The following is a 20,855-nucleotide window of genomic DNA, read 5'->3' as shown; positions in this document are numbered from 1 at the left end:
AAGCCGAAAGGTACACGAAAGCCTACCGAGAGGCACGTCGTTTTTTGATGAATATTTAGATTTCTAGTCAATCGATTGTATTTCAATATCTCTTTCATCACGTGATTAATCTGCATACTTATGAGACCATCCCAAATCTTTTAGTAAGGGTCATCTCTAATGCAAAACCTTCTAAATCCTTTGGTTGAAGTACATCACTTGTGTATATGAGAATTTAGAATTTTGAGTTTACAATGCTCCTTAAAGACGACTGAACTCAAAACCAAAAATTTAATTTAACACTCCACTTCATTTCCTCTTCGTTATAGGACACAAATTTTGAGTTTCCAGTTAAAAAGAAACGTAAACTTTAGTACATTATTTAAAAATATGTAATATTGGAATACGATCATGTTATATAATTACTTCACGTGTTAAGATAAAGCAAATTGCAACAAAGCAAGTTTAGGTGGCATTGGTTTAACAATTTCAAATTAAACATATATATATATATATATATATATATAACGATGCAGTAGATATACTGAATTTACAAACTTCAGCTCTAAACACAATTAACAAGAGCTTGATCACTTATGAAGGCCAGTTTCTGTACCAACCGGACCATGCAGATACCAAACCACTAATCCCAAGAGTGACGGCATGATTACAGAACGGATTAGGCTCGATATCCGCGATTCCGATGATCAAATCCGCAACATTAGCCGCCACTGCCATTAATCTCATCACTCTATCAGCCCTAATCTTTCTCAAACTCTCGCTCTTCGTCTCCGCAGACTTGTCCTCCAAGGCAGCAACCTTTTTCTCCGCCTCCGCGCCCTCTTTCAACGCAATGAAATCCAAAACGATGAAGAAAACATACCCAAACGACTCACCAAACGCCGATATAAAGCTCATCTTTTGCGCCAGGTTCGGGTTCAGAGTCCCGATTCTGGACAGCCAGAGAAAATGGTCGAAAAAGAAGTAGACCATCTCCCCTGCATTAGCAAGAACGGCTAGGAACCGAAGCGTAGGGGTGGAGCCGGGGCTTCTTCTCAGCGCATTGAATCCCGTGAGAAACCGCCCCGTTCGAAAGGCCTTCCGGCTAAGCCCGGATGCAACTTCCCACTGCTTGGCTCGCTGCGCAACTTCGGGGTTCTTGGCCTCGGCGTGCCAGTGCGCAATCTTGGAGACGTATTGGAAGGTTTTGACAAGCTTGTCAATGCCGTCTCGCTTTGCCAGGAAGATAACAAGTTTGTCTACTGTGTCGTTCATGATTGAAAATGTACGCAGCAGATGTTTTGGTTGTGATTGGCGATGAAGTATGAATCGCGCTAGCTCGATGGGAGGATTTTGGGGTTGGATTGGTAGAAGAAACGAGAGATAAAGAGCACCACAGAAGTTGCAGGATTTTGGATAATAGCATACTAGCTTCTGTGGTTGGACTGCATGCCATGCAACTCGCTAACGGTAGTAGGCTTTCTTGTCTTTAGTCGACAACAGTCCAAGCTTGTTATCTCCACAAAACTAGACCTCAAATTTAACCTCTGCCAAAAATTCATTTAGGTCACGATACGTCACGTGTTCGAATATCCTTCGCCAATATCACTTGTATTTTCTACTTGTTTTTAGACTTGGTTTCAACATATTGGATGTGTAATTCGTTGTATCTTATGGAAAATTTGTATAAGTTATCTATTATCTCCAAACCAAGGGTGGATGTACATTGAGACCAAAGTGGTTCCAGGACTATTCAGAAGTTGAAAAACAAGCATGTAAAGGTCTTCCGAATTTGTCAAGTGTCAAGTGTCAAGTGTTATCGATAGTATTTGTTAAATGTGTCAACGCAACATGCTGATGTCAAGATATGCCTAATAGGTTTACATCAAATACTTTGTGGGCAAAAGGACCCGATCAAACATTTGAAGAATCTAACCTTTACATATATATTTCCCCGCCTTCGACTGGTCTTGAGACCACCTTGATCCCAATGTACATCCATCACTGATAACGGATTGTTGCTAATTCACATATTACAAGATCGATGAGCTATAGAGTTGGTATTTCACTATTATAAGGTAAACAATACGAAGTTGGGATTTTCCGATTTAGATGAATTTAATATAATTAACCTATAATTTTGTTAAAAAAAAGTTCAATTCCGGTGACCAAGAGCGGCTCGCACGGAAACGGACAAGACCAGGCCCAGTTCGCCTCTTTTCACTTCTTCTCTAATGTCTCTCTGAGATTCTAGTCCTTGGAGAGCAAAACCCTAGAAGCCATTGATACCTATTCCACTGCTCAATCCTCACTGGTTCCTCCGCTACAAACCCTTCTGGATTTCTTCTCTCCAAAAGCCCAAATCGGTTTCTTTTTGTTGTTCCCCTTCCCAATCCCAAATCATCACTTGACACAGCCATGGATGCTCAGAGAGCTCTGCTGGACGAACTTATGGGCTCAGGTTCAAACCCTAATTGATCGCCCCTCTGTTTAGAAACGATAGTTGCTGATTATGAGTTGGGGACTTTGGGTTTGTTTAGAAAAGATAATGGCTTTAATGGGTTCTAATTTGTTTGATGTTTTTCTTGGTTGATTTTGGTTTGAATTGGTTTGAATTTGGTTTTGAATACTGGTTTGTGGTGAATTCCAGCTCGTAATTTGACAGAGGAGGAGAGAAAGGGGTACAAGGAAATTACTTGGGATGATAAGGAGGTTTGTGGAGCCTATATGGTTCGATTTTGTCCTCACGATCTCTTCGTTAACACTCGAAGCGATCTAGGTGAGTTGCGGTTGGAAATTGTATTGATGTTCAATTGTTTAACACTAAGTTTCTTGCTGAGGAATAAGATCAAATGCTTGAATCATGATTAGGGATATCAGTTTTTCGTATCAGATGCTTAAATTTGTTTTTGTGGAGTGCACGCTTTCACTGACCGTAAATTTTTGTTTTTGTATCAGGACCTTGCTCTAAAATACATGACCCAAAGTTGAAGGAAAGGTGATAGACTGAACATTTATAGAGTTGAGAGTTTTTATGTTTTGGCAATGTGAACCTATCATAATGTTATCTAATGTTTTCTCGTTCTGCTATGTACGGAGTTTATATTTGCAATCAAAAGAGGGTCCCTTGTGCTTGTTTGGAATTGTTTTGTCACGAATTCTATCAAAAGAACGATATGATTTTTGAAAAAGTTTAGCTTGCTAACCCATAAAGACTTTTTGATCATTTATATGCTTCTGTTGTAAGAATGTTGTTTCTCTTGTCTTCGTACAAACAAGTTTTCTGCTTCTTATGTGTGGTGTAGGGTGTAGGATGAAACTTTGACATGCCTTGCATGGTATTCTAAGCAGTAGCTGGATTTTTCTTTTTGAGGTAACTTATTTACGCATTTGAACGGATCTTTCCACGTAGGGGAGAATCGTTTATCAATTCCAAGTCAGCAGTAGCTAAACAGTTGCTCATAGTGATGCACTGCTGCATGAGACATCCAATAAAATGTCCGCTGCATGAATCGTCTATCAATTATTTATTTTGGCAGATAATTATGCATGGTCCACTCTCTTTTGTATTCAGTAGGTGTTCGGTTCTAGGTTATTTGCCCCTTTTCAGATTAGTTATTTAATTTTTCTTATCTATGCATTGTTGATGTACAGATGTTTTGCACAAATTACCAGGGAAGTGATATATAATTGCTATATTTATGTTTATAAGATGAGTATCTAGAAGGTTTTGCAAAAATTGAACTTTTATTTTTGACCTTGGGTGATGACCAGAGGTCATTTCATACACTCCCCCTTTTCATAAGTACTCCAGGTATATTTTAGTTTTGATATCACAATTCAATGCACGAGACCAAACCAAAGATTATCCATATCAATCTTTTTTGTTTTCGCTTTTCTGGTTTTGTTCTCTAGCTCAAAACTCGCTGCTTTTTGCTTTGTTTTAATATTTCTGTTGTTTTCTGTTCCAAAGTTGTCATTATTTTATGTAGTTCCAATTTTGATTCTTTATGGTATTGATTTTAGTTTTGAAGAGTCCCCACGGCATGATGCTTATGTACCCAAGTTTGAAGCTGAACTTGCTCACTTTTGTGAGAAATTGGTATGTTTTGCACATCTCCTCATTTCTCTTCGTGATGTATGATTTTTCACCTATATTTCTTTGTCTTATTATAATTTGCTTTTCAGGTGATGGATTTAGATAGAAGAGTAAAGCGTGGGCGAGAACGCCTTGCTCAGGAGGTGGAACCTGCGCCAGCTCCTCCACTGTCAGCTGAAAAGTCTGAACAGCTATCTGTTCTGGAGGAAAAGATAAAGAACTTACTGGAACAAGTGGAGGCCCTAGGTGAAGCTGGAAAGGTCGATGAAGCTGAAGCACTCATGAGAAAGGTGCTGATGTTGGGGATTTTTAATTATTAGTGGAGTATACTGCTACATGAAATTTGACCACTTGATTTCTTTCTCCTTTCATTTGGTAGGTGGATATGCTTAATTCTGAAAAGACAGCCTTGGCTCAGCCGCCCCAGAATGATAAAGTGTTGATGCTGGCACAGGAGAAAAAAATGGCACTCTGTGAGATCTGTGGTTCATTTCTTGTGGCCAATGATGCTGTAGAGAGAACTCAGTCTCATGTTACAGGGAAGCAGCATATTGGTTATGGCATGGTTCGGGATTTTATCACTGAGTTCAAGGTGAGTCTCTCTGTTGATTAATGAAGTATTGAAGTCAAGGCAAAACATGATTTCTTGCTCAGGGACTAAAAACGGGGACCTTATTTTTCAGGAATCTAAGGAGAAGGCAAGGGAAGAAGAAAGGTTAGCGAGGGAGAAAGAAGAAGAAGAACGGAGGAAACAAAGGGAGAAGGAACAGGAGGATAGAAGGAGAAGTAATTCAAGTGATATGGACAGGTATCGTGATAGAGATCGTGACAGGGAGCGGGACAGATATCGGGAACGAGACTCAGATTATGAAAGGTCAAGGGAGTGGAATGGCAGAGGTAGTCGGGATGGAGGGAGAGGGGTGGACTATAGGTCCAGAAATGGAAGAGATGGAGGAAGGGATAGGTACCGTGATCAAAGCAGGTCACGTTCCCCTGTTAGGCACAGTCACAGGAGGTCACCTAGAAGTCCAGTTCGCCCGCATTGATGAATCGTGTAGAATGATGTCTGAGCTTTGAAATTTAATGAGGTAGTTTCCATATCTCACATCTTTGTTGAGACTACCATCTCCCATTCATCAGTATTATTAGCGGAGAAAATGGTTGAGGTAGGTATAATTTTGTTATTGTAACTCATTTTTACATTTCATTTTAGACTTGGGATGAGCCAAATTTCCTTTTGCTGTATGAAACTTGTTTGTTTACACATATTTAAGATATGATAACACCACAGCCGGCGACATGATGATTTTTAATCATTTTTGAGGTAACACATTTATCGTGTATTTACCGTCACCAACCCGTGCAATATTTCCTTCTTTCCATAGGTACACTTTTCCCTTTCTTTTCCATCCTCCTGTATTTGGTTTTTAGTTTTAACCACTGTTGCTGGTGCTGCTTGTTTAACGGGGATGGGGATCTGAAGAAACCAGTCGTCAAATGCGCGGATTGTATGCTACATGTTCATTCCTCTTGAGGTATTTAGGTTACTCTCCATACATCTAGAAATAATTGGTCTGGTTTTTACCCTTCTAATGGTTAGATCGGTGCAAGCATTCTTTTTGGTGAGAGAATAAAGACCAGTCAAGACTGGGGATAATCTGAAAGACTACCCTATCATGTGAAATAGGTAGTTTTGGAGTTCAAATTTCTGTTTCGTTCTCTGAGGAGCTGCTTTTGAGCATAACTGTTGTTTCCATGGGCATGGACATCTACTTGACCAGACTGGGATGCGATATAAGATTTGCCGTCAACGGTGAATGGAGGTAATGGCCAATCATAACTCTGCAGATTAGTGCATTTCTTTTGAAGTTTTGCAGGAAGGGCAAGATAAAATCTGGCAAACCTCGACGATTAGACTCGCTACGGGTCAACTATCTCTCATGGCTAGCAATGGTTTGCGGAGGGCGTCCCTGTTCATCTTGCAGAACTAGTTCAAGAGTAGGGATTATTGAGTTACCAAATGGAACTGAAATGATTGAATATGATCGGTATCACTTTTGACATTGTCGCATAATCGATGTCTTGTAAAGTTGTATGATCTTCAAACTTGTAGACACCACAGTCACCGATGGGAAAATGAAATACGATCATAATCCAGTAATCCACTCAGCACTTGCTGAAGCTAACTTCGAATGCGCTAAACCAAACCAATATTTCCATGGTTAGTTTTAAGTATAAAATATTCACGAAATTATTGACAATCTTGTCGAAACATCCAAAACATTAAGGATTGATATGAAAGTGGAGTGAAATGCAAACTTCACACTATATCGACAAGATATAGGAAAACAATGAATATTGATGATATTTATTGAAGGTGAGCTTTGATGCAACAGAAATGTTGCTCCTTTGTGATCTAAAGGTCATGCGTTCGAGTCATGGAAACAGCTTCTTTTCAAAGTAAGGGTAAGGTTGCGTACGATAGACATTTCCCTCCTCCCTAGAAACCCTAGCGTGTCAAAGTTGTTAGAAAAATACATGTCATGATTTGTCTTGACACGGTAACTCTCGCATCGTGGCACCCCAGAACATCGCTATTGGCCACAACATGACAAGCGTTGCGAATTGTTGGCAGAATGCATGTCATGACACACCATGCATTCTGTCGACAATTCATGAGGCTTGTTATGGCACGCCACGATGCAAGGGTTAGAGTGTCAAGACAAGTCATTACACGCCATGTACTTTTCTAACACTTTGCCTAATATTTTAGAATAATTTTTTTTTAAAAAAAGAATCTAATAAATATATGAAGCGTTGTTACCGGTAATTGTAAGAACCTTCATAAATATTCAGCTCAAATAACGAATGTGTTCTTACAGGTAAGAATATGTGTAAATATTCAACTCAGATATTGAACGTGTTCTTACTGGTAAGAAGCTGTGAAAATAAAAGATGTATGCCATGACTTGTCTTGATACACAAACCCAAAGTATCCGGAACACGAGCAGGTACTTGGAAATATTTATCGCTAATTGGAAACATTTCTCGCTAAAGGCTTTTCCGTTAGAAGATGTAAAATGTCTTGAAATCCGCCGTATACAATTCAAGGAGAGAATATCGATCACAATCTCAAATAAATGCCTCAGCCGGTTGGTCTTTCTTTGTGATGATGGAGTCGATCGACTTGTTCTCTCTTGCTCGAGTAAACCTTGTATCAACGAAGGAAGGGCTTGAAAAACTCCGGTCTGCGATGTTGTACACACCATAATCTTCAGGTCCACGAGGTTCCAAGTAGCCTTGAACACAATCATCCCGGCGGAAGTATATGCAATTTGGTTGACATCCCAACTTTGAAACACAAACAGACATTGAAGAGAGACATCACCCAGGAAAAGAGCAACATCATCAGTCCTCTCGTGGTTCATCCATCTGCCGTAGCGACCACTTGAAATCTGAAGATACTTTGTTACCATCAATAGTTTTCTCTCATCAGAAACCACAAGATGTGTCTTCAAGTTGCGGACCTTGTCTCGATCAATGCCGAACAATCATTCAACCCGGTTGCAACCACATTTACATCCGAGCACTCTCTCAGAATTCGGACGTCATATGCAGAAATTTTAAGTAATTTCACTGTTTTCGTTCAAAGCTTTACAACCAGGTAACCATATCAGTTGCCGTCATTTTTCTTTCACGTTTTTTCTCTTGAGCAAAATAAACTTTTACTGACGAAATAGTTATCAAGAAACAGTCACTAAAGATAAAAACAGCCCCTTCAGCGACGAAAAATGGTTTGAAGGTCGTGATAAAAAAGCCTTAGCACCAATTTATGTTCTCTCTTTGTAAATTTTATTTTAAAAATCTTAATAAGCACATGCAAAGCATGTATACGATTGTTAGTATTTCAAAATTTTACATACTCGTATTTGCTAAAGCACATGATAACTCCATTAACTGCAAAATGTTGAAACATCAGACCGATGGCTAATTCAAACACAAAAACAACCCGACCTTTTGTATAAATTAAAGAATGTTTTGCACATCTTTCAAATAATTTCATCCACGATGAAATTATGACTAGTCTAGACTCAAACGCCGGATCTTACATACAAGGTTTGCAGTTGGAAGGTCGAGATTTCCTGCGTCCGACTTCACAAGCTCCTTGAGCTGGTCTCTTGGGGTAGAAAGACAGGTGTGGAATGTGGCAAGGACAGGAGGAATTGGCATTGATAAGGCAGAAAGCACATTGCTTAGATACTCTATGTCAACAGATAGCTGTTGCGCTCCACGATCTGTGATGTACTGAATTCCTCGCAGTTGCTCCATGTAAAGAGCTGTGGCACCCTCTGCAACCTTCAGTACAGAAACACAGCATTGTCAAAACGGAAGAGTGTCGTTGAATCATCTATCACGCAATTATGATAAGATTCACAAAGTTACAACAAAATATTGCAGATGTAAGTTGGCACCTTGAACATCCATTCTGTTGCAAAAATCTGGGCTTCATCATTGTTGGCATCACTGTTTGAAATGCCCTCCGCAAGTGGCTCTAACTGCTGAGGTAAAGTAAGAAGATATTCACCGATACTAGTCACATAAGCCTGCGGGTAAGCACTGAAGGTTGGGAGATGATATGCACTTTGTTCTTCAACTGAGGACCATATTGGTAATCGAGAAACATCACTGAGGCGTTGCCGTACTTTGGAGATGAGAACATCGTATACAAGTTCATTAACTGTGTCAGCAAATGCCGCAACTCTCTGAGATGCGAGGGGAAGTGCATGAAACCGAGGATCTTTAGACTGCATTGCACCAAAAGGTGATGTCAATTTATATTTCGACCCACTAAATAATGCTCTCATTTAAACTGAAGGGAGAGGAAGTGGAAGAGAGAACAGCAGGGGTGAAACATTAATCTAGTCATACCTGACTTAAAAGGTTAAAGAGTTTTCGAGCCTTCTCAGGAACATCAATGAGCCGCACAGCCGCCACATCCAGGGCAGCCCTTCCGCCCATAGATGAACCCTTTCCATCATCACTAGCAAGATGAGATAGGTTTTGGTCCACACTTGAACCAAACACGGAAACTGAGAGTGTGGTGCTCAATCTCGCAAGAGTAGCTCTCAAGGAAGCTTCAAATACAGAGGACCTGCTAGTTAGACAATCAGCAACTGTGAGGATTTGTAAAGCACCTTGCACGATGGACCACTCCTCCTCATTCGAAATCGAATCAACCTTGCGTGCGCTTTGGATGTCCTTCTTATCCAACCCCATCTCCTTCTTTGAACCAACACTGTCACCACCATGATCCACTCCACAGACAACTCTTAATGATTTCAGGGTTTCTTGCAAGGTAGAAATATACTGTAGCATTATGTCATCAATTGCAAGAATTAACTCATCTGCCTCAGAACCTCCAGTCAAGCTGATGCATCTTTCAACAGCTGCTTCAAGAAGTACAATAACTTGGGGAATTGATTCCTCCATTCTGCGAACTGTTTCACTAAGTTCAATTCCTTGAGCTCCCACACCACGGGTAACAGCTCCTCTTAGATCCACTCCAGCAATCTCAGCAGAAAGTATAGCACGCTCCATCTGTCCATACCTACCACATGTTTCACCATAATATATCAACCAATAAAAAAACAAACAAATAAAAGACAGCACCATATCAAGTATATCAAAAAGAAGGAAATCAAGCGCCGATCCAAACTGAACCAAATGCAAGTAAGAAAAGAAAACCAGGCCTGAATGAAAATTCAAACCCTGATCTTTCTTACCTTTGCTTAAATGATTCATATGGAAGATAGACTGCCTTTAGCGTATCCATTAAAACACGTAGATCAGATTCCGAAAACAAATGCTGAATATTCCTTGCAAAGGTCTGGGTCATATTGTGTAATTCAATCAAAGCCTCCAGATGCTTCGTCTGGATCTTGATACCCTTTGGCATGTCACCAGAAAGAATATCTAATATACCTAAAGTTTAAAAATAAGAAATTTGAGATATGATGATAATAAAGAATTAATCATCAGAAAAATATCGAAATGGTGAAAGGTGTGAGAGGTGGGAAAAGACTTTGTATATCCATCCAGCACACAGAATCAGAATATCAACCCTCTAATGGGTAGCAATGTATCATTTCACACCACCTAATACCAATGCAATACCCAAGTCATTCGGATCAGTACAAGTTTTAAGAGAAGAAAGATGGTAAAATAGAACAAGTCTCAGATCATAATCATTTAAAACATCATCTAATAATAACAGAACATAAATTCACATCCAACCTTTTGCCAATGATTTTGTTTCAGGAACAACATCTCCGGTTGCAAGGTTGATACGGGAAACAAAACTTGCCCCAACAGCTACCATCGTCTCAACCAGCAGTTTTGGGACAAGAGACTTATAATCCTCAGGAAAGGCAACCATGCACCTATACACAACAGTTGAAGCTAATTTTGATAGTCCATGACTTTAGAATAAAATTCTGTAACTTCCTAAACCTGTCCCGAATATTTATTTTTTCTTCTTTAGAGGGATATAAATTCAAATTTTTCTAAACATTATGGAAGATAAAAATAGTGAACATGAACATGCAGAAGCCTCAAAAGTATGTCTTGTCCCCATTTTCTGTTGTAAAACCAGATAAAGAACATAAGCAAAAGACAGTTTACATTGCGAGTTATAAACAAATGCAATATCTCAAGGTAACACACTAAGGGCTCATTTGGAGAGTAGGATTGGAATGGAATGGATAACTTTCTAATCTCAAGGCATGTTTTGAGGGGAGACATGAAAAAATAAATAACAGGGTAGAAGATTTACTCACGAAGGAAACATATCTATTCCAATCCTCTCCAAAATGGTAGGATTAGAACGAATGAGTTTTCTTCATGTCTACTCTGCTTCTCTGTAATCTGCTCTAAATGAAACATCATTCACTTCTAGCATCAATTTGCCTTGAAATTGGAGAGTTATTCATTCCAATCCAATCCTACTTACCAAACAAGGCCTAAGAATAAGGATAAAATAGAAAAATGTCTGGGAATCAAAAAGTGAGAATGTACCACTTCCATTCTTGTTCAAGATAGAGTAGCAATTCATCATAGAAATTTGGGAGCCAAGTGGAGAATAGAATTGTGGGAGCAGCTGACTGAGACTCATTAGTAGCGGATGGTCTTTCAAATTGAGACTTCTCAGTTGCAAGTTTATTAGGCGGTGGTTGTTTTGCGTCAAAATCTTCCCATAGCTGCTTTATGGGCTTTAGGTGAACTTTTGTATAATGCAACTCCATGGACTTGAACCTCCCAATTCGAATAAGAATCCCACGCAAATCTTGAGCAATTTCAACCTGTAAAGACGTATAAATCGTCATCTAGAGTCTAGCCACAAAAAAAGGCTGTTGGTCTATAATAGAAAGGAAGCAATTTGCTGTTGGGCTATAATAGAAAGGAAGCAATTCAATAAGAAAAATGTTAGGAATTGTGACCTTGCGATTGGATATTGCGTCGGTAAGACGTGGTTGCACCATTGAATCAAGCCTATCCTCTAAGACCTCAAGTTGCTTCCTCACATTAGCAAATTCCGCAACCTAAAATCACGGGGTTGATCATCGATATGCCTTCATTATGACCAAATACATACCAAAAATGCACTATGGTACTGAATCAACTAAAAAATATATATCTTTAAAAACATAATATGCAGCTTCCATTACCTCCCCAACAGCAGACAAGCAATGCCTCATGTTGGCTAAAGTTTCGGCCACGCGAGGAAGATCACCGCTTGCAAAAACATCCTCGACTGTCGCACTCAGTTGAGTTAACCCAGCAGCATCTTGCAATGTCTCGTATGCAGCTTCCATTCTCTGCTTCACAATATCGACTTTTGCAAGCGCGGCTATAGATTCAGCTGAAGATCCCTCTGCCTGCACAATGCATATTATTGATTGATTGTTCAATTCCCAAATATCCCAAATCCCAATTCAATTATCCCACATTTTCTCAGCAACCAAACAAGAGTATAACAGACAGAAGAAGCTGGTAATGGTAACCTACCTTCTTGAGCTTGTCGAGAATGGAGGACACGGCGGAGCGGAGCGATACGGCATCATCGCGGAGGCGGACGACGTCACGTGTGGCACGAGGAACGCGGAGGAGGGCGGAGGCGCTCTGCTCCTCGAGCGAAGCTGCGATCTCCTCAGAGACCATCTGGATCTTCATCTCGAGATCCACCATGTGCTTGTCTACCGAGTCCTGCGGGTGCCGGGCCTGGCACGCCGAGTTCACCCACTTCTTCGGGTCGAAGTTCGGGTCCGAGAACGGACCAAGATCCAGCATCATTGCTTCCCGCGCTCACTGACTCGGTTCCGAATCGGACGGGTCGACTCGCTTTTTCGATTCGGCACCGAACTGCCAACTGCCAAGTTTCAAGCTTTGGGAGTTACTTCTCTACTGCTCTGAATCATCCGATCCCGAGGAGATGAAGAAGAAAGGAGAAGAAGGACCAATTGGCAAAAACATTCCAATACGACACCAGATTTTAGGGTCAGTTTGTGAATAAGGATAAATATGTAATGACGATTTTGCCCTTATGTAAAAGTGCAGGCATATTTGACGTTGTTGTCGTTCAATCATGTCTGTTATTTTCGTTGTTTTATTTTTGTGTTTTAATTGTTTTATGACTAGTTTGATAAGTGTTTTTAAATAATTGTAATTATTTTAAAAAAAAAATATTTTTGAAACTAATTATTAGTAAAATTACAAGTTAATTTAAAAAAAAAATATTTAAAATATTTCCTATAAAAAGCAGATAACTGATTTTTTTTTAAATTCAAAAATATTTTCATTTCAACTCGTTTGCCCCTTATTGGCTTGTTTGCTTGCTCTCCACACTTTTGCCCCCTTATTTAAATACGTCCCTCCAATTTAGGTGCGAGATTCTCTCTCGAAATTAAATCTGGTTTTTGTTTTCGTGCTCTTCAAGCTATTTTTATATCTTTGGAGTTCCGATGGCGTCCTCGCTTGCCCTCAGGCGACTTTTCCCCAACTTCAAGTTCCTTGCCGCGGATATCTCCCTCAGTCGCCCAAATCCAATCGCTGCAGCCACCCGCTCGGGCTTTGCTGCCTCCCGGAGGTACTTCTCTAACCCCGGAGGAGTTGATGGAGACGAGGATTTTTACGTGCGCGAGACGGATGAGGGTTATTACGTGCGAATGGAGATGGAGGGGCTTGATAAAGAGGACGTAAAGGTGTGGGTGAATGTGGAGGAGAACACTCTCAGCATCAAAGGCGAGGGCGGGTTCTGCAGCTTCCATCACCTGCCGGAGTTATGCAAGACTGACGGCGTGAAGGCGGAGCTGAAGAACGGCGTGCTCAAGGTGGCTGTTCCGAAGGTCAACGAACAGGACAGGGCTGAGTTGATTCATGTCAAGGTTGAGTAGTTTTGTAGAAACATATATACTTATTGGTAAATTGATTGCTTGCTCTTTTCAAATACATACACGTACTTATTGGTTTCTTTGATGTTTGAGATTGGATGAATGCTCATGGTTTGAGATTAAGGTCAGGAATTAATTACGATTTGGGTTGGCTTATAATCGGGTAGCGATAACGAAACTAAACAAGATCAAGTTGCTGCCTTGTACAACATTTAGGCGGTGATTTCGCTGAGTTACAACGTAATTAGCAGTCAGATGATAATCTTGACGTGCAACATTAGCAAAACAGTGATTAGTTATGTATGAGTTGATCTCGATTGCCGAGTTGAGTAGTTCGAGTTTTGCAGCATTTGAGTGAATCATGAGGCGCCGGTGGAGATAAGAATCATAGGCAAATGCAACCTCAAGCTTCTGGTCGGATGTTATTTCTTTCACATGACCAACTCCAGCAACTGCTGCATGAACAAGGACCGTGTGCCCGGGTTCAACCTGTATATCAACACTAAAGTTTAGACAAAATGTTTGAAATTCTTAAAAATTTATAACATTAAAAATAGGAAATAGGAAATTGGAGAGAACTTTGTTATATTTGCGTCGTTTTCGTAACATATATCGATATATTAACGAATCGTTATGTGTCAAATCTGTTAAATTAAACGAGTAATATGACTCGACCCGAACCCGACATTGGCCAACGTCAGGGATGCAATTGTAACTGTAGAACGATGACATGTATATCACTCCAAATATACATGGGTTACATTAAAATGTTAAAATTAAACAGAAAAAGCAATGAAAAGGCCGGCTGGCAACCGACGGATTACATGAAGCAGATGGGCCAAAATCAGAAAAACAAAAGGAGAACAACCGAGGTCCAATTTAAGCCTTGGAAATTGGAATCCTATTCCCTTTGGAAGTATAATATTTTGTGTATGAATAGGGGATGGAGGAGGCAGATCTCTCTTCCTGTCAAATAAAACCCTAACAGCAACTCCTGCCCTACCCAAGTGCCAAGAGAATCTATGGATCCAGGTCCGTTTTCTTATTGAAACTATTGATTTGATTACATAAATTTTTTGTTTAGTTTGTGTTCAATTAGCGTTTTTTAATTTTATATATTCTGTGATTAGGAGATAAAACACTGTTTATTTGTATATTTGTTTAGTTAGTGAAGTGGTATACGCTGATCAAAGAATATAGGAACGTCGGTCTAATTCTTCATCATCAGCTCAGCTGACTAGTGTTTTTTATCTTTTGGTTCATGTCAGATTGGGCTGCGTTGTCTAGAGAGCTTTTAAATTTAGTTGTAGAGAGACTGGAGACGCCAAAAGAATTTAGCTTTGTTTGCAAGTCGTGGCGTTCGGCTGCAAAGGATATACAGACCCATTGTGGCGTCACAACAACCCCAATGATCTTGATTTCTTCTCATACAGTCAAAGATAAGTGGAATTTATACAATCCCTTGGATGACAAGGTTCTTAAAACCGATATCAATATGGGAAGACATGAACGAATTTGTGGGTCTTCAAAAGGATGGTTATTTGCTGTCAAAGGACATCGAACTGTATCATGCACTAATAAATCCTTTCCTTACCACTGAAAAGTGGATAGTTCGCCTTCCTCCATTGAACCCTCCAAAGTTGGGTCAGTTTCAACATGAAATTTATTATGCCCACCAGGCTAGAATTTCAGCGGATCCAATATTAGATGCCGACAACTGCATTATTATGGTCAGGTGTGAGATGTACAGTGCTTTTATTCGACTGAACAAAGACAGTACGTGGAGTTATGCCCATGAAACGGTTGACATACAACGGTGGTGGTTGCTTCAAGATGTTGTTCAATTTGAAGACAGATTCTATGCTGTTGATGTTTACGGTAAACCCTATTATTTTGATGTTATCACTACTGATCAGTCCATCTCAGGTATGAAAGTGGTTGTACGCGAATGTGGAAGGCAGCAGGATGGCTATCATAAGTTATATGTTGTGGTTTCTAATGAGAAAACAATACTGATGGTTCAAATGTGCAGGGATGGTTTTGACGGTCATCGGAACCTAAAATTCAGAGTATTTGGACTAGATATCAGCAAGGGTGAGTGGACGCGCGGAGAAGAACACTTTAGGTGACGTTGCTTTGTTTGTGTGTTTCAACTCTTCAACATCGATCTGTTTGTGCTTCAAAGTCAGGATATCGACCAAACTGCATATACTTCTTTAATGACGAGGTCCGCGATGAAAGAGGCCTTGAACTGCCCGGAGCTTATGATTGTGGTGTTTACAACGTCGAGGAGAAACGAGGCTTTTGGAAAATCCCTGCCACGGAGATGCTGCTACTCTAATGAGGGAGACCGTTGTACCTCCGATATGGATCGTACCAACTTATAACTTGTAAAACAGTGGCTTTTTGTTTCTCTTGGTTTTCTTGGATATATTTGATATATGGATTTGGAACAATATGGTTTTAATTTGTAATTTGCAAAAATGATTATTTATCTACTAAACTTTCATTTCATGGTTTAGATTACAATCATCTCATAAATAAAATCAGGTAAAATCTTGCATCACGTGTTACTTAACGACCAACAACATTAATTATATAATAAAAAATTTCATTTGCTGTTATGGATGCGGAGCTCCATTGCAGAGTTCAGAGCCGGCTGCTCCGGGTTATTTGGAGCCGGAGACGTATGCATTGGTATAGATTATGTGTATTTGGGTTGTCGTTTGGTTGTGTATTTGTTTGGAATGTTTGATTTTTTAAGCAAGAAAAGCACCTTAATTTTGAGTCCGAAGAGATGAAGTGATTTTGTTGACGCTCTATAGATGTAAAGAATTTTGCTTTTCCTTACAAAATTTGAATGTGCAGAAGAAGAAACACCGCCAACTTGAATTTAGTTTCTTACGACTATATGATTTCATAACTTTATTAAACTTATTTTTGAGTTCACCATTTTCATATTGAAATAGGATCCTCTCTTGATCCGTTCCATTCGGATTCTCCAAGTCCTCAATTCTGGAGCTTTAGAATATTCTTGGATCACGAATTTTGTAGAGAGAAATAGATAGATGGAGATGGAGAACAAAAGACTAAGGAGGTAGAGAGGAAGGAGAGAGAAGAGGAAAGAAGATGAACATGAGAAGGTGAACGCAAAATTTTTATTATTGATCTTAGGCCGATTTTCGTGTGAACAAACAAGATCGAATGATTATGAGGATTCGGATGGAATGAATTTGGAGAGAATCCTAGATTGAATGTTTTCCGAATAACTGAGATTTTCACCGAATCTTTTCTATGCAGACTCTCAGTATTAATTAAGACTGGCTGTTGATATAAGATCGTGCGGCTAGAATTGAATTTTAATTTTTTAACAATTTTTCCCGTGAAGCGAGCCAAGTATCACTCTAAATATACATGCCATTACACAGACGGAGTATTTAAAGCAGATGGGCCAAAATCACAAAAAACAAAACGAGAACAACCGAGGCCCAATGTTATCCACGGAATCCTATTCCTTTGCGGAGTACAAATATTTTGTATATATTTTTTTATCAGGAAATATTTTGTATATAACTAGCGGATATATTTTTCTTCCTGTCAACTAAGAGCCAGACTTGGTGAGAGAAGATTTTGTTGTTGTCGTCGTCGTTAAAAATTAAAATAATAAAATTATTTTGTGGGCTAGAATCTATGGATCGAGGTATGTTTTCTTATTGAAACTGTTGTTTTGATTACATAATTTTGTTTTTTTGTGTTTCGTTAAGTGTTTAAAATATTGGTATCAATGAAAATATCGATATAAAAATTTGTGAAAATATTGATAGATATATCGATATCGATTACCTTAGATGAAAATTATGAAAATTTAAAATGAAACTTTGGAATGTCAAACACTGATTTAGACGAAACATAAGAGTTTTTCTTCCATGTTTAACCAAGATGTCGGAAATTTCAAACACTGGTTTCATTAGGGTTTTTCAATTTTTCTTTTTTGTATTGGTCTAATTCTTCATCATCAGCTGACTTGTGTTTTTTATCTTTTGGTTCGAGTCAGATTGGGCTGCGTTGCCTAGAGAGCTTTTAAATTTAGTTGTAGAGAAAACGGAGTCGCCAAAAGAATTTAGCTTTGTTTGCAAGTCCTGGCGTTCGGCTGCGAAGGATACACAGAGCTATTGCGCCATGACGACAAACCCTTTGCTCATGATATCTTCTCAATCATATTACAAATGGAGTTTATACAATCCGGTGGATGACAAGGTTCTTAAAACCCAATTAAATTTGGCAAGACAACGATTTTGCGGGTCTTCAAAAGGATGGTTAATCGTTGTGGATAAGAATCGTCTTGTCTCGCTAATAAATCCGTTCTTTAGTAACGATGAAAAGAAAATAATTCACCTTCCTCCACTGAGCCCGCCAAGTTTGATTCGGCTTCGACGTGAAAACTATTTTGTCTACAAGGCTACAATTTCAGCAGATCCAATACTAAATGCCGATAACTGCATTGTCACAGTGGTATATGAGGGCATCTGCCAATTGGCTTTTCTTCGACTCAACAAAGACAGTCAGTGGACTTATATCCTTGAAAAGGTTGACAGAGGATGGTGGCGCACGGTTGAAGAAGTAGTTCAATTTGAAGACAGATTCTATGCTGTGGATTTGTATGGTAAAGTCTTTTCTTTCGACGTTACTACTCCGTCTGTCGCACCGGTGAAAGTGGTCGGACGTGAATGTGACGGGGAGAACTGTTATGTCACGAGATATTTTGTGGTTTGTAATGAGAAAACAGTACTGATGGTTCAAAGGTGCATGGTTGGTCTTGACGGTCACGAGACAAAAAGAATTACAGTCTTTGAACTAAATATCAGCAAGGGTGAGTGGACGGAGAAGAACACTTTAGGTGACGTTGCTTTGTTTGTGGGTGATAATTCTTCAATATCTGTTTGTGCTTCAAAATCGGGATGTCGAGCAAATTGCATATACTTCATTCATGATAATGTTGGCGTTGAAGAAGGGTTTGGACCGCGCGGAGCTTATGATTATGGTGTCTACAACGTCGAGGAAAAGAGGTTTTTAGAAAATCCTTTCCATAGAGATGCTGGGATTCTGATGAGCAAGACCGTTGTATCTCCGATATGGATTGCACCAACTTATAATTTGTAGGAACAATATTTTCTGTTCTTCTTGGTTTTCTTGGATATATTTGATGTACGGATTTGGAACATTATGTTTTTAACTTGTAACTGCACTATTGAATTGCTGTTTTTGTGTTTTGCAACTCTGTTGATGGGTTCTTTTGCATGGTCCTGCAAGCCTATGAATAGTACTATTATTTAGATATGAACCACCATCAATGTCGTAAAATTAAGGAGGGAAATTCATTCCGCCCCAATCCGGTCGACAGAATGCCATTCACCGAGGGGTATGTCCTCCGTCTGGCAGATTCAAGCTTAATGTGGACGGAGCTTGGGATCAAACAAACAGTGTTGGTGGAGTTGGCATTGCAGTGAGGAACTCTGAAGGAAGTTTTGTTGGTGAAGATTCATGGACGTGTTCTCTCCTATCCAGATAAGAGGCACTGGCCATGAGAGCTGGTCTTGAGCAGGTGGTAGGTTGGGATTTGAATATGATTAATGTTGAAAGTGATTCGCTTCTAATTGTCTAAGCAATGCACGAATTTTAGACGAAATTGTCTTCTATGGGGCCTATCATTGAGGATGCGGAATTCTTACCAACTTTGATCGCTAAAATTGTTGTAGCCCACATCCGCCGCCAAGCTAACTCGGTGGCCCATAGACTAGCTCGATTTTCCCTCCTTTGTGGAGATGATGGTACACGGTGTAATGAACCTCCTACTATAATTAGTGATTTGCTTGTGGAGGATATTGCTTCACCCTGTACAAATTAGCCTGTTCTCGGCTTTAATGAAATCTGTGTCGTCCCTTTTCAAATAAAAAAATGTAGGAGGGAAATTCCAAATAAAAAATAAGACTGATCAACCTTCATGCTTAACATAATCTAAACGAAAATTTATTATTTATTTAATATAATTTGATGGTTTACATTGATCTCATAAATAACATAAGAGTAGATGTTACATCACGTGTAACTTACCAACAACGGTAATTTGAAAATGAATGGTGTCGATTTCCCTCACCCGCAATCTAAATGGTTCGCGATCTATTCTTTCCCACCTACACCAAGCGCAATATCATCACCCACAATCTCATGTATAACTTAACGACCAACAATGGTAGTTATTATTTATTTAGAGAATTGTTATTGGCACTCTAAAATTCTCATTTTAAAATTCATACTTTCTATATTTAAAAAGAAAGAAATACTGAGTGCAAAATGAAGATTTTGGAGTGTCAAGAACAGTTCTTTTATATAGTAAAATTTCATTTGCTGTTATGGATACGGAGCTCCATTGCAGACATCGGAGCCGGCTGCCGGGTTATTCGGACCCTGAGACGTATGTGTGAACCTTGATTTTATCTTGAATTTTGTTTCTTTTTGATACTTGGGTATTTGGGTTGTCATTTGATTATGTTTTTGTTTGGAATATTTGATTTTTGAAGCAATAAAAAGCACTTTTGAATCCGAAGTGATTTTGTTGATGCCCACAGATGTAAAATTTGTGTGCTTTTGCTTAAAATTTTTGAATGTGCATGCAGAAGAAGCACCACCAGCTTAGAATGTTAAAACTTAAAAGCTTAATTAGATCATGCATCTAAGACGGTGCTTTTCTTTCCATTGTTTTAAGTGTTCATCCGACAGAGTGCGAAGTCTTTGGTTGGAGTGGCTGGAGCTGCATCAGAGATCGAAAAGGAGAAGAAGGTTTTGTACTCGTCTATTTATGCTTGTGTTTCTGTGCATGTGTGAACCTTTGTTTACCAGACAGAAGCTAGTTATCAGTTAAGTAAAATTTGGAGATTTCTTTGTGCAGCTCCCAACTTAGAATTGTAGAATTCGACCACTCAATTTAGTTTCACGAGCAAGTGGTCATTTACCACAATGATGGAAATGTGTTAAGTTCTTGCATAACAGCGTGGGTTCAAACCCCATCAGTGGCTAATCTAACATATAATTTAACAAAATCTAGCGTTTGACAGAAAAAATTTAGTTCCACGAATATTTCTTCAGGATCGTGCTTCTGAGTTAGGGGAGGTGCAGAACCTTGTTACTTTACACAGAAGTTTGGATTAAGCGCTCTCATACGGCTCCAAAGTCCTTTCGTTTTTTGTTACAGTACAAAATACACGCTCACAATTGATCTCATTACGTGTTAAAGAAACAAGTTCAACAACCCTAACAAAAGTTGCAGTAATAAC

The 20,855-nt window shown here is 39.3% G+C and overlaps 5 protein-coding genes and 1 pseudogene across 7 annotated transcripts; 4 read left to right on the top strand and 2 right to left on the bottom strand.

Moving 5' to 3' along the window:
* Window positions 1-388: 388 nt before the first annotated feature.
* Window positions 389-1,362, bottom strand: LOC137721526 (peroxisomal membrane protein 11B-like). The gene has a single exon (XM_068460620.1). The coding sequence runs from the start codon at window positions 1,252-1,254 to the stop codon at window positions 574-576; it is 681 nt and encodes a 226-aa protein (XP_068316721.1). The 5' UTR covers window positions 1,255-1,362; the 3' UTR covers window positions 389-573.
* Window positions 1,363-2,132: 770 nt separating this feature from the next.
* On the top strand, window positions 2,133-6,248 carry LOC137719657 (uncharacterized). Of its 3 annotated transcripts, XR_011066430.1 has the most exons (9): window positions 2,133-2,440; window positions 2,630-2,758; window positions 2,938-2,977; window positions 4,006-4,081; window positions 4,168-4,368; window positions 4,458-4,670; window positions 4,762-5,166; window positions 5,464-5,613; window positions 5,766-6,245. XR_011066430.1 is itself a non-coding variant. In XM_068458692.1 (8 exons), exons 1-7 carry the CDS (start codon window positions 2,398-2,400, stop codon window positions 5,122-5,124), a joined length of 1,065 nt encoding a protein of 354 aa, XP_068314793.1. In that variant the 5' UTR covers window positions 2,133-2,397; the 3' UTR covers window positions 5,125-5,166; window positions 5,464-6,248. The 3 variants fall into 3 exon arrangements, 2 of the variants coding, with proteins under 2 accessions (XP_068314793.1, XP_068314792.1); XM_068458692.1 differs by having other exon boundaries at window positions 5,464-6,248; XM_068458691.1 differs by lacking the exons at window positions 5,464-5,613; window positions 5,766-6,245 and having other exon boundaries at window positions 4,762-5,394.
* Window positions 6,249-8,069: 1,821 nt separating this feature from the next.
* Window positions 8,070-12,544, bottom strand: LOC137719656 (conserved oligomeric Golgi complex subunit 7). Its single transcript, XM_068458690.1, has 9 exons — window positions 12,143-12,544; window positions 11,803-12,012; window positions 11,575-11,676; window positions 11,153-11,436; window positions 10,373-10,518; window positions 9,862-10,060; window positions 9,008-9,686; window positions 8,551-8,883; window positions 8,070-8,434 (listed from the first exon to the last, which is right to left on the bottom strand). Exons 1-9 carry the CDS (start codon window positions 12,425-12,427, stop codon window positions 8,159-8,161), a joined length of 2,514 nt encoding a protein of 837 aa, XP_068314791.1. The 5' UTR covers window positions 12,428-12,544; the 3' UTR covers window positions 8,070-8,158.
* Window positions 12,545-13,095: 551 nt separating this feature from the next.
* Window positions 13,096-13,527, top strand: LOC137721162 (heat shock 22 kDa protein, mitochondrial-like). The gene has a single exon (XM_068460270.1). It carries the CDS (start codon window positions 13,096-13,098, stop codon window positions 13,525-13,527), a length of 432 nt encoding a protein of 143 aa, XP_068316371.1.
* Window positions 13,528-14,785: 1,258 nt separating this feature from the next.
* LOC137721159 (putative F-box protein At1g65770) lies at window positions 14,786-15,968 on the top strand (annotated as a pseudogene).
* A 1,246-nt stretch (window positions 15,969-17,214) lies between these two features.
* Window positions 17,215-18,684, top strand: LOC137721158 (F-box/kelch-repeat protein At1g57790-like). Its single transcript, XM_068460267.1, has 2 exons — window positions 17,215-17,224; window positions 17,579-18,684. Exons 1-2 carry the CDS (start codon window positions 17,215-17,217, stop codon window positions 18,682-18,684), a joined length of 1,116 nt encoding a protein of 371 aa, XP_068316368.1.
* The last annotated feature ends 2,171 nt before the right edge of the window (window positions 18,685-20,855 follow it).

The sequence above is a fragment of the Pyrus communis genome, chromosome 16, assembly GCF_963583255.1.
Source record: "Pyrus communis chromosome 16, drPyrComm1.1, whole genome shotgun sequence".
Classification (NCBI taxonomy): Eukaryota; Viridiplantae; Streptophyta; class Magnoliopsida; order Rosales; family Rosaceae; genus Pyrus; species Pyrus communis.
This window is presented reverse-complemented; position numbering and strand designations above follow the sequence as displayed.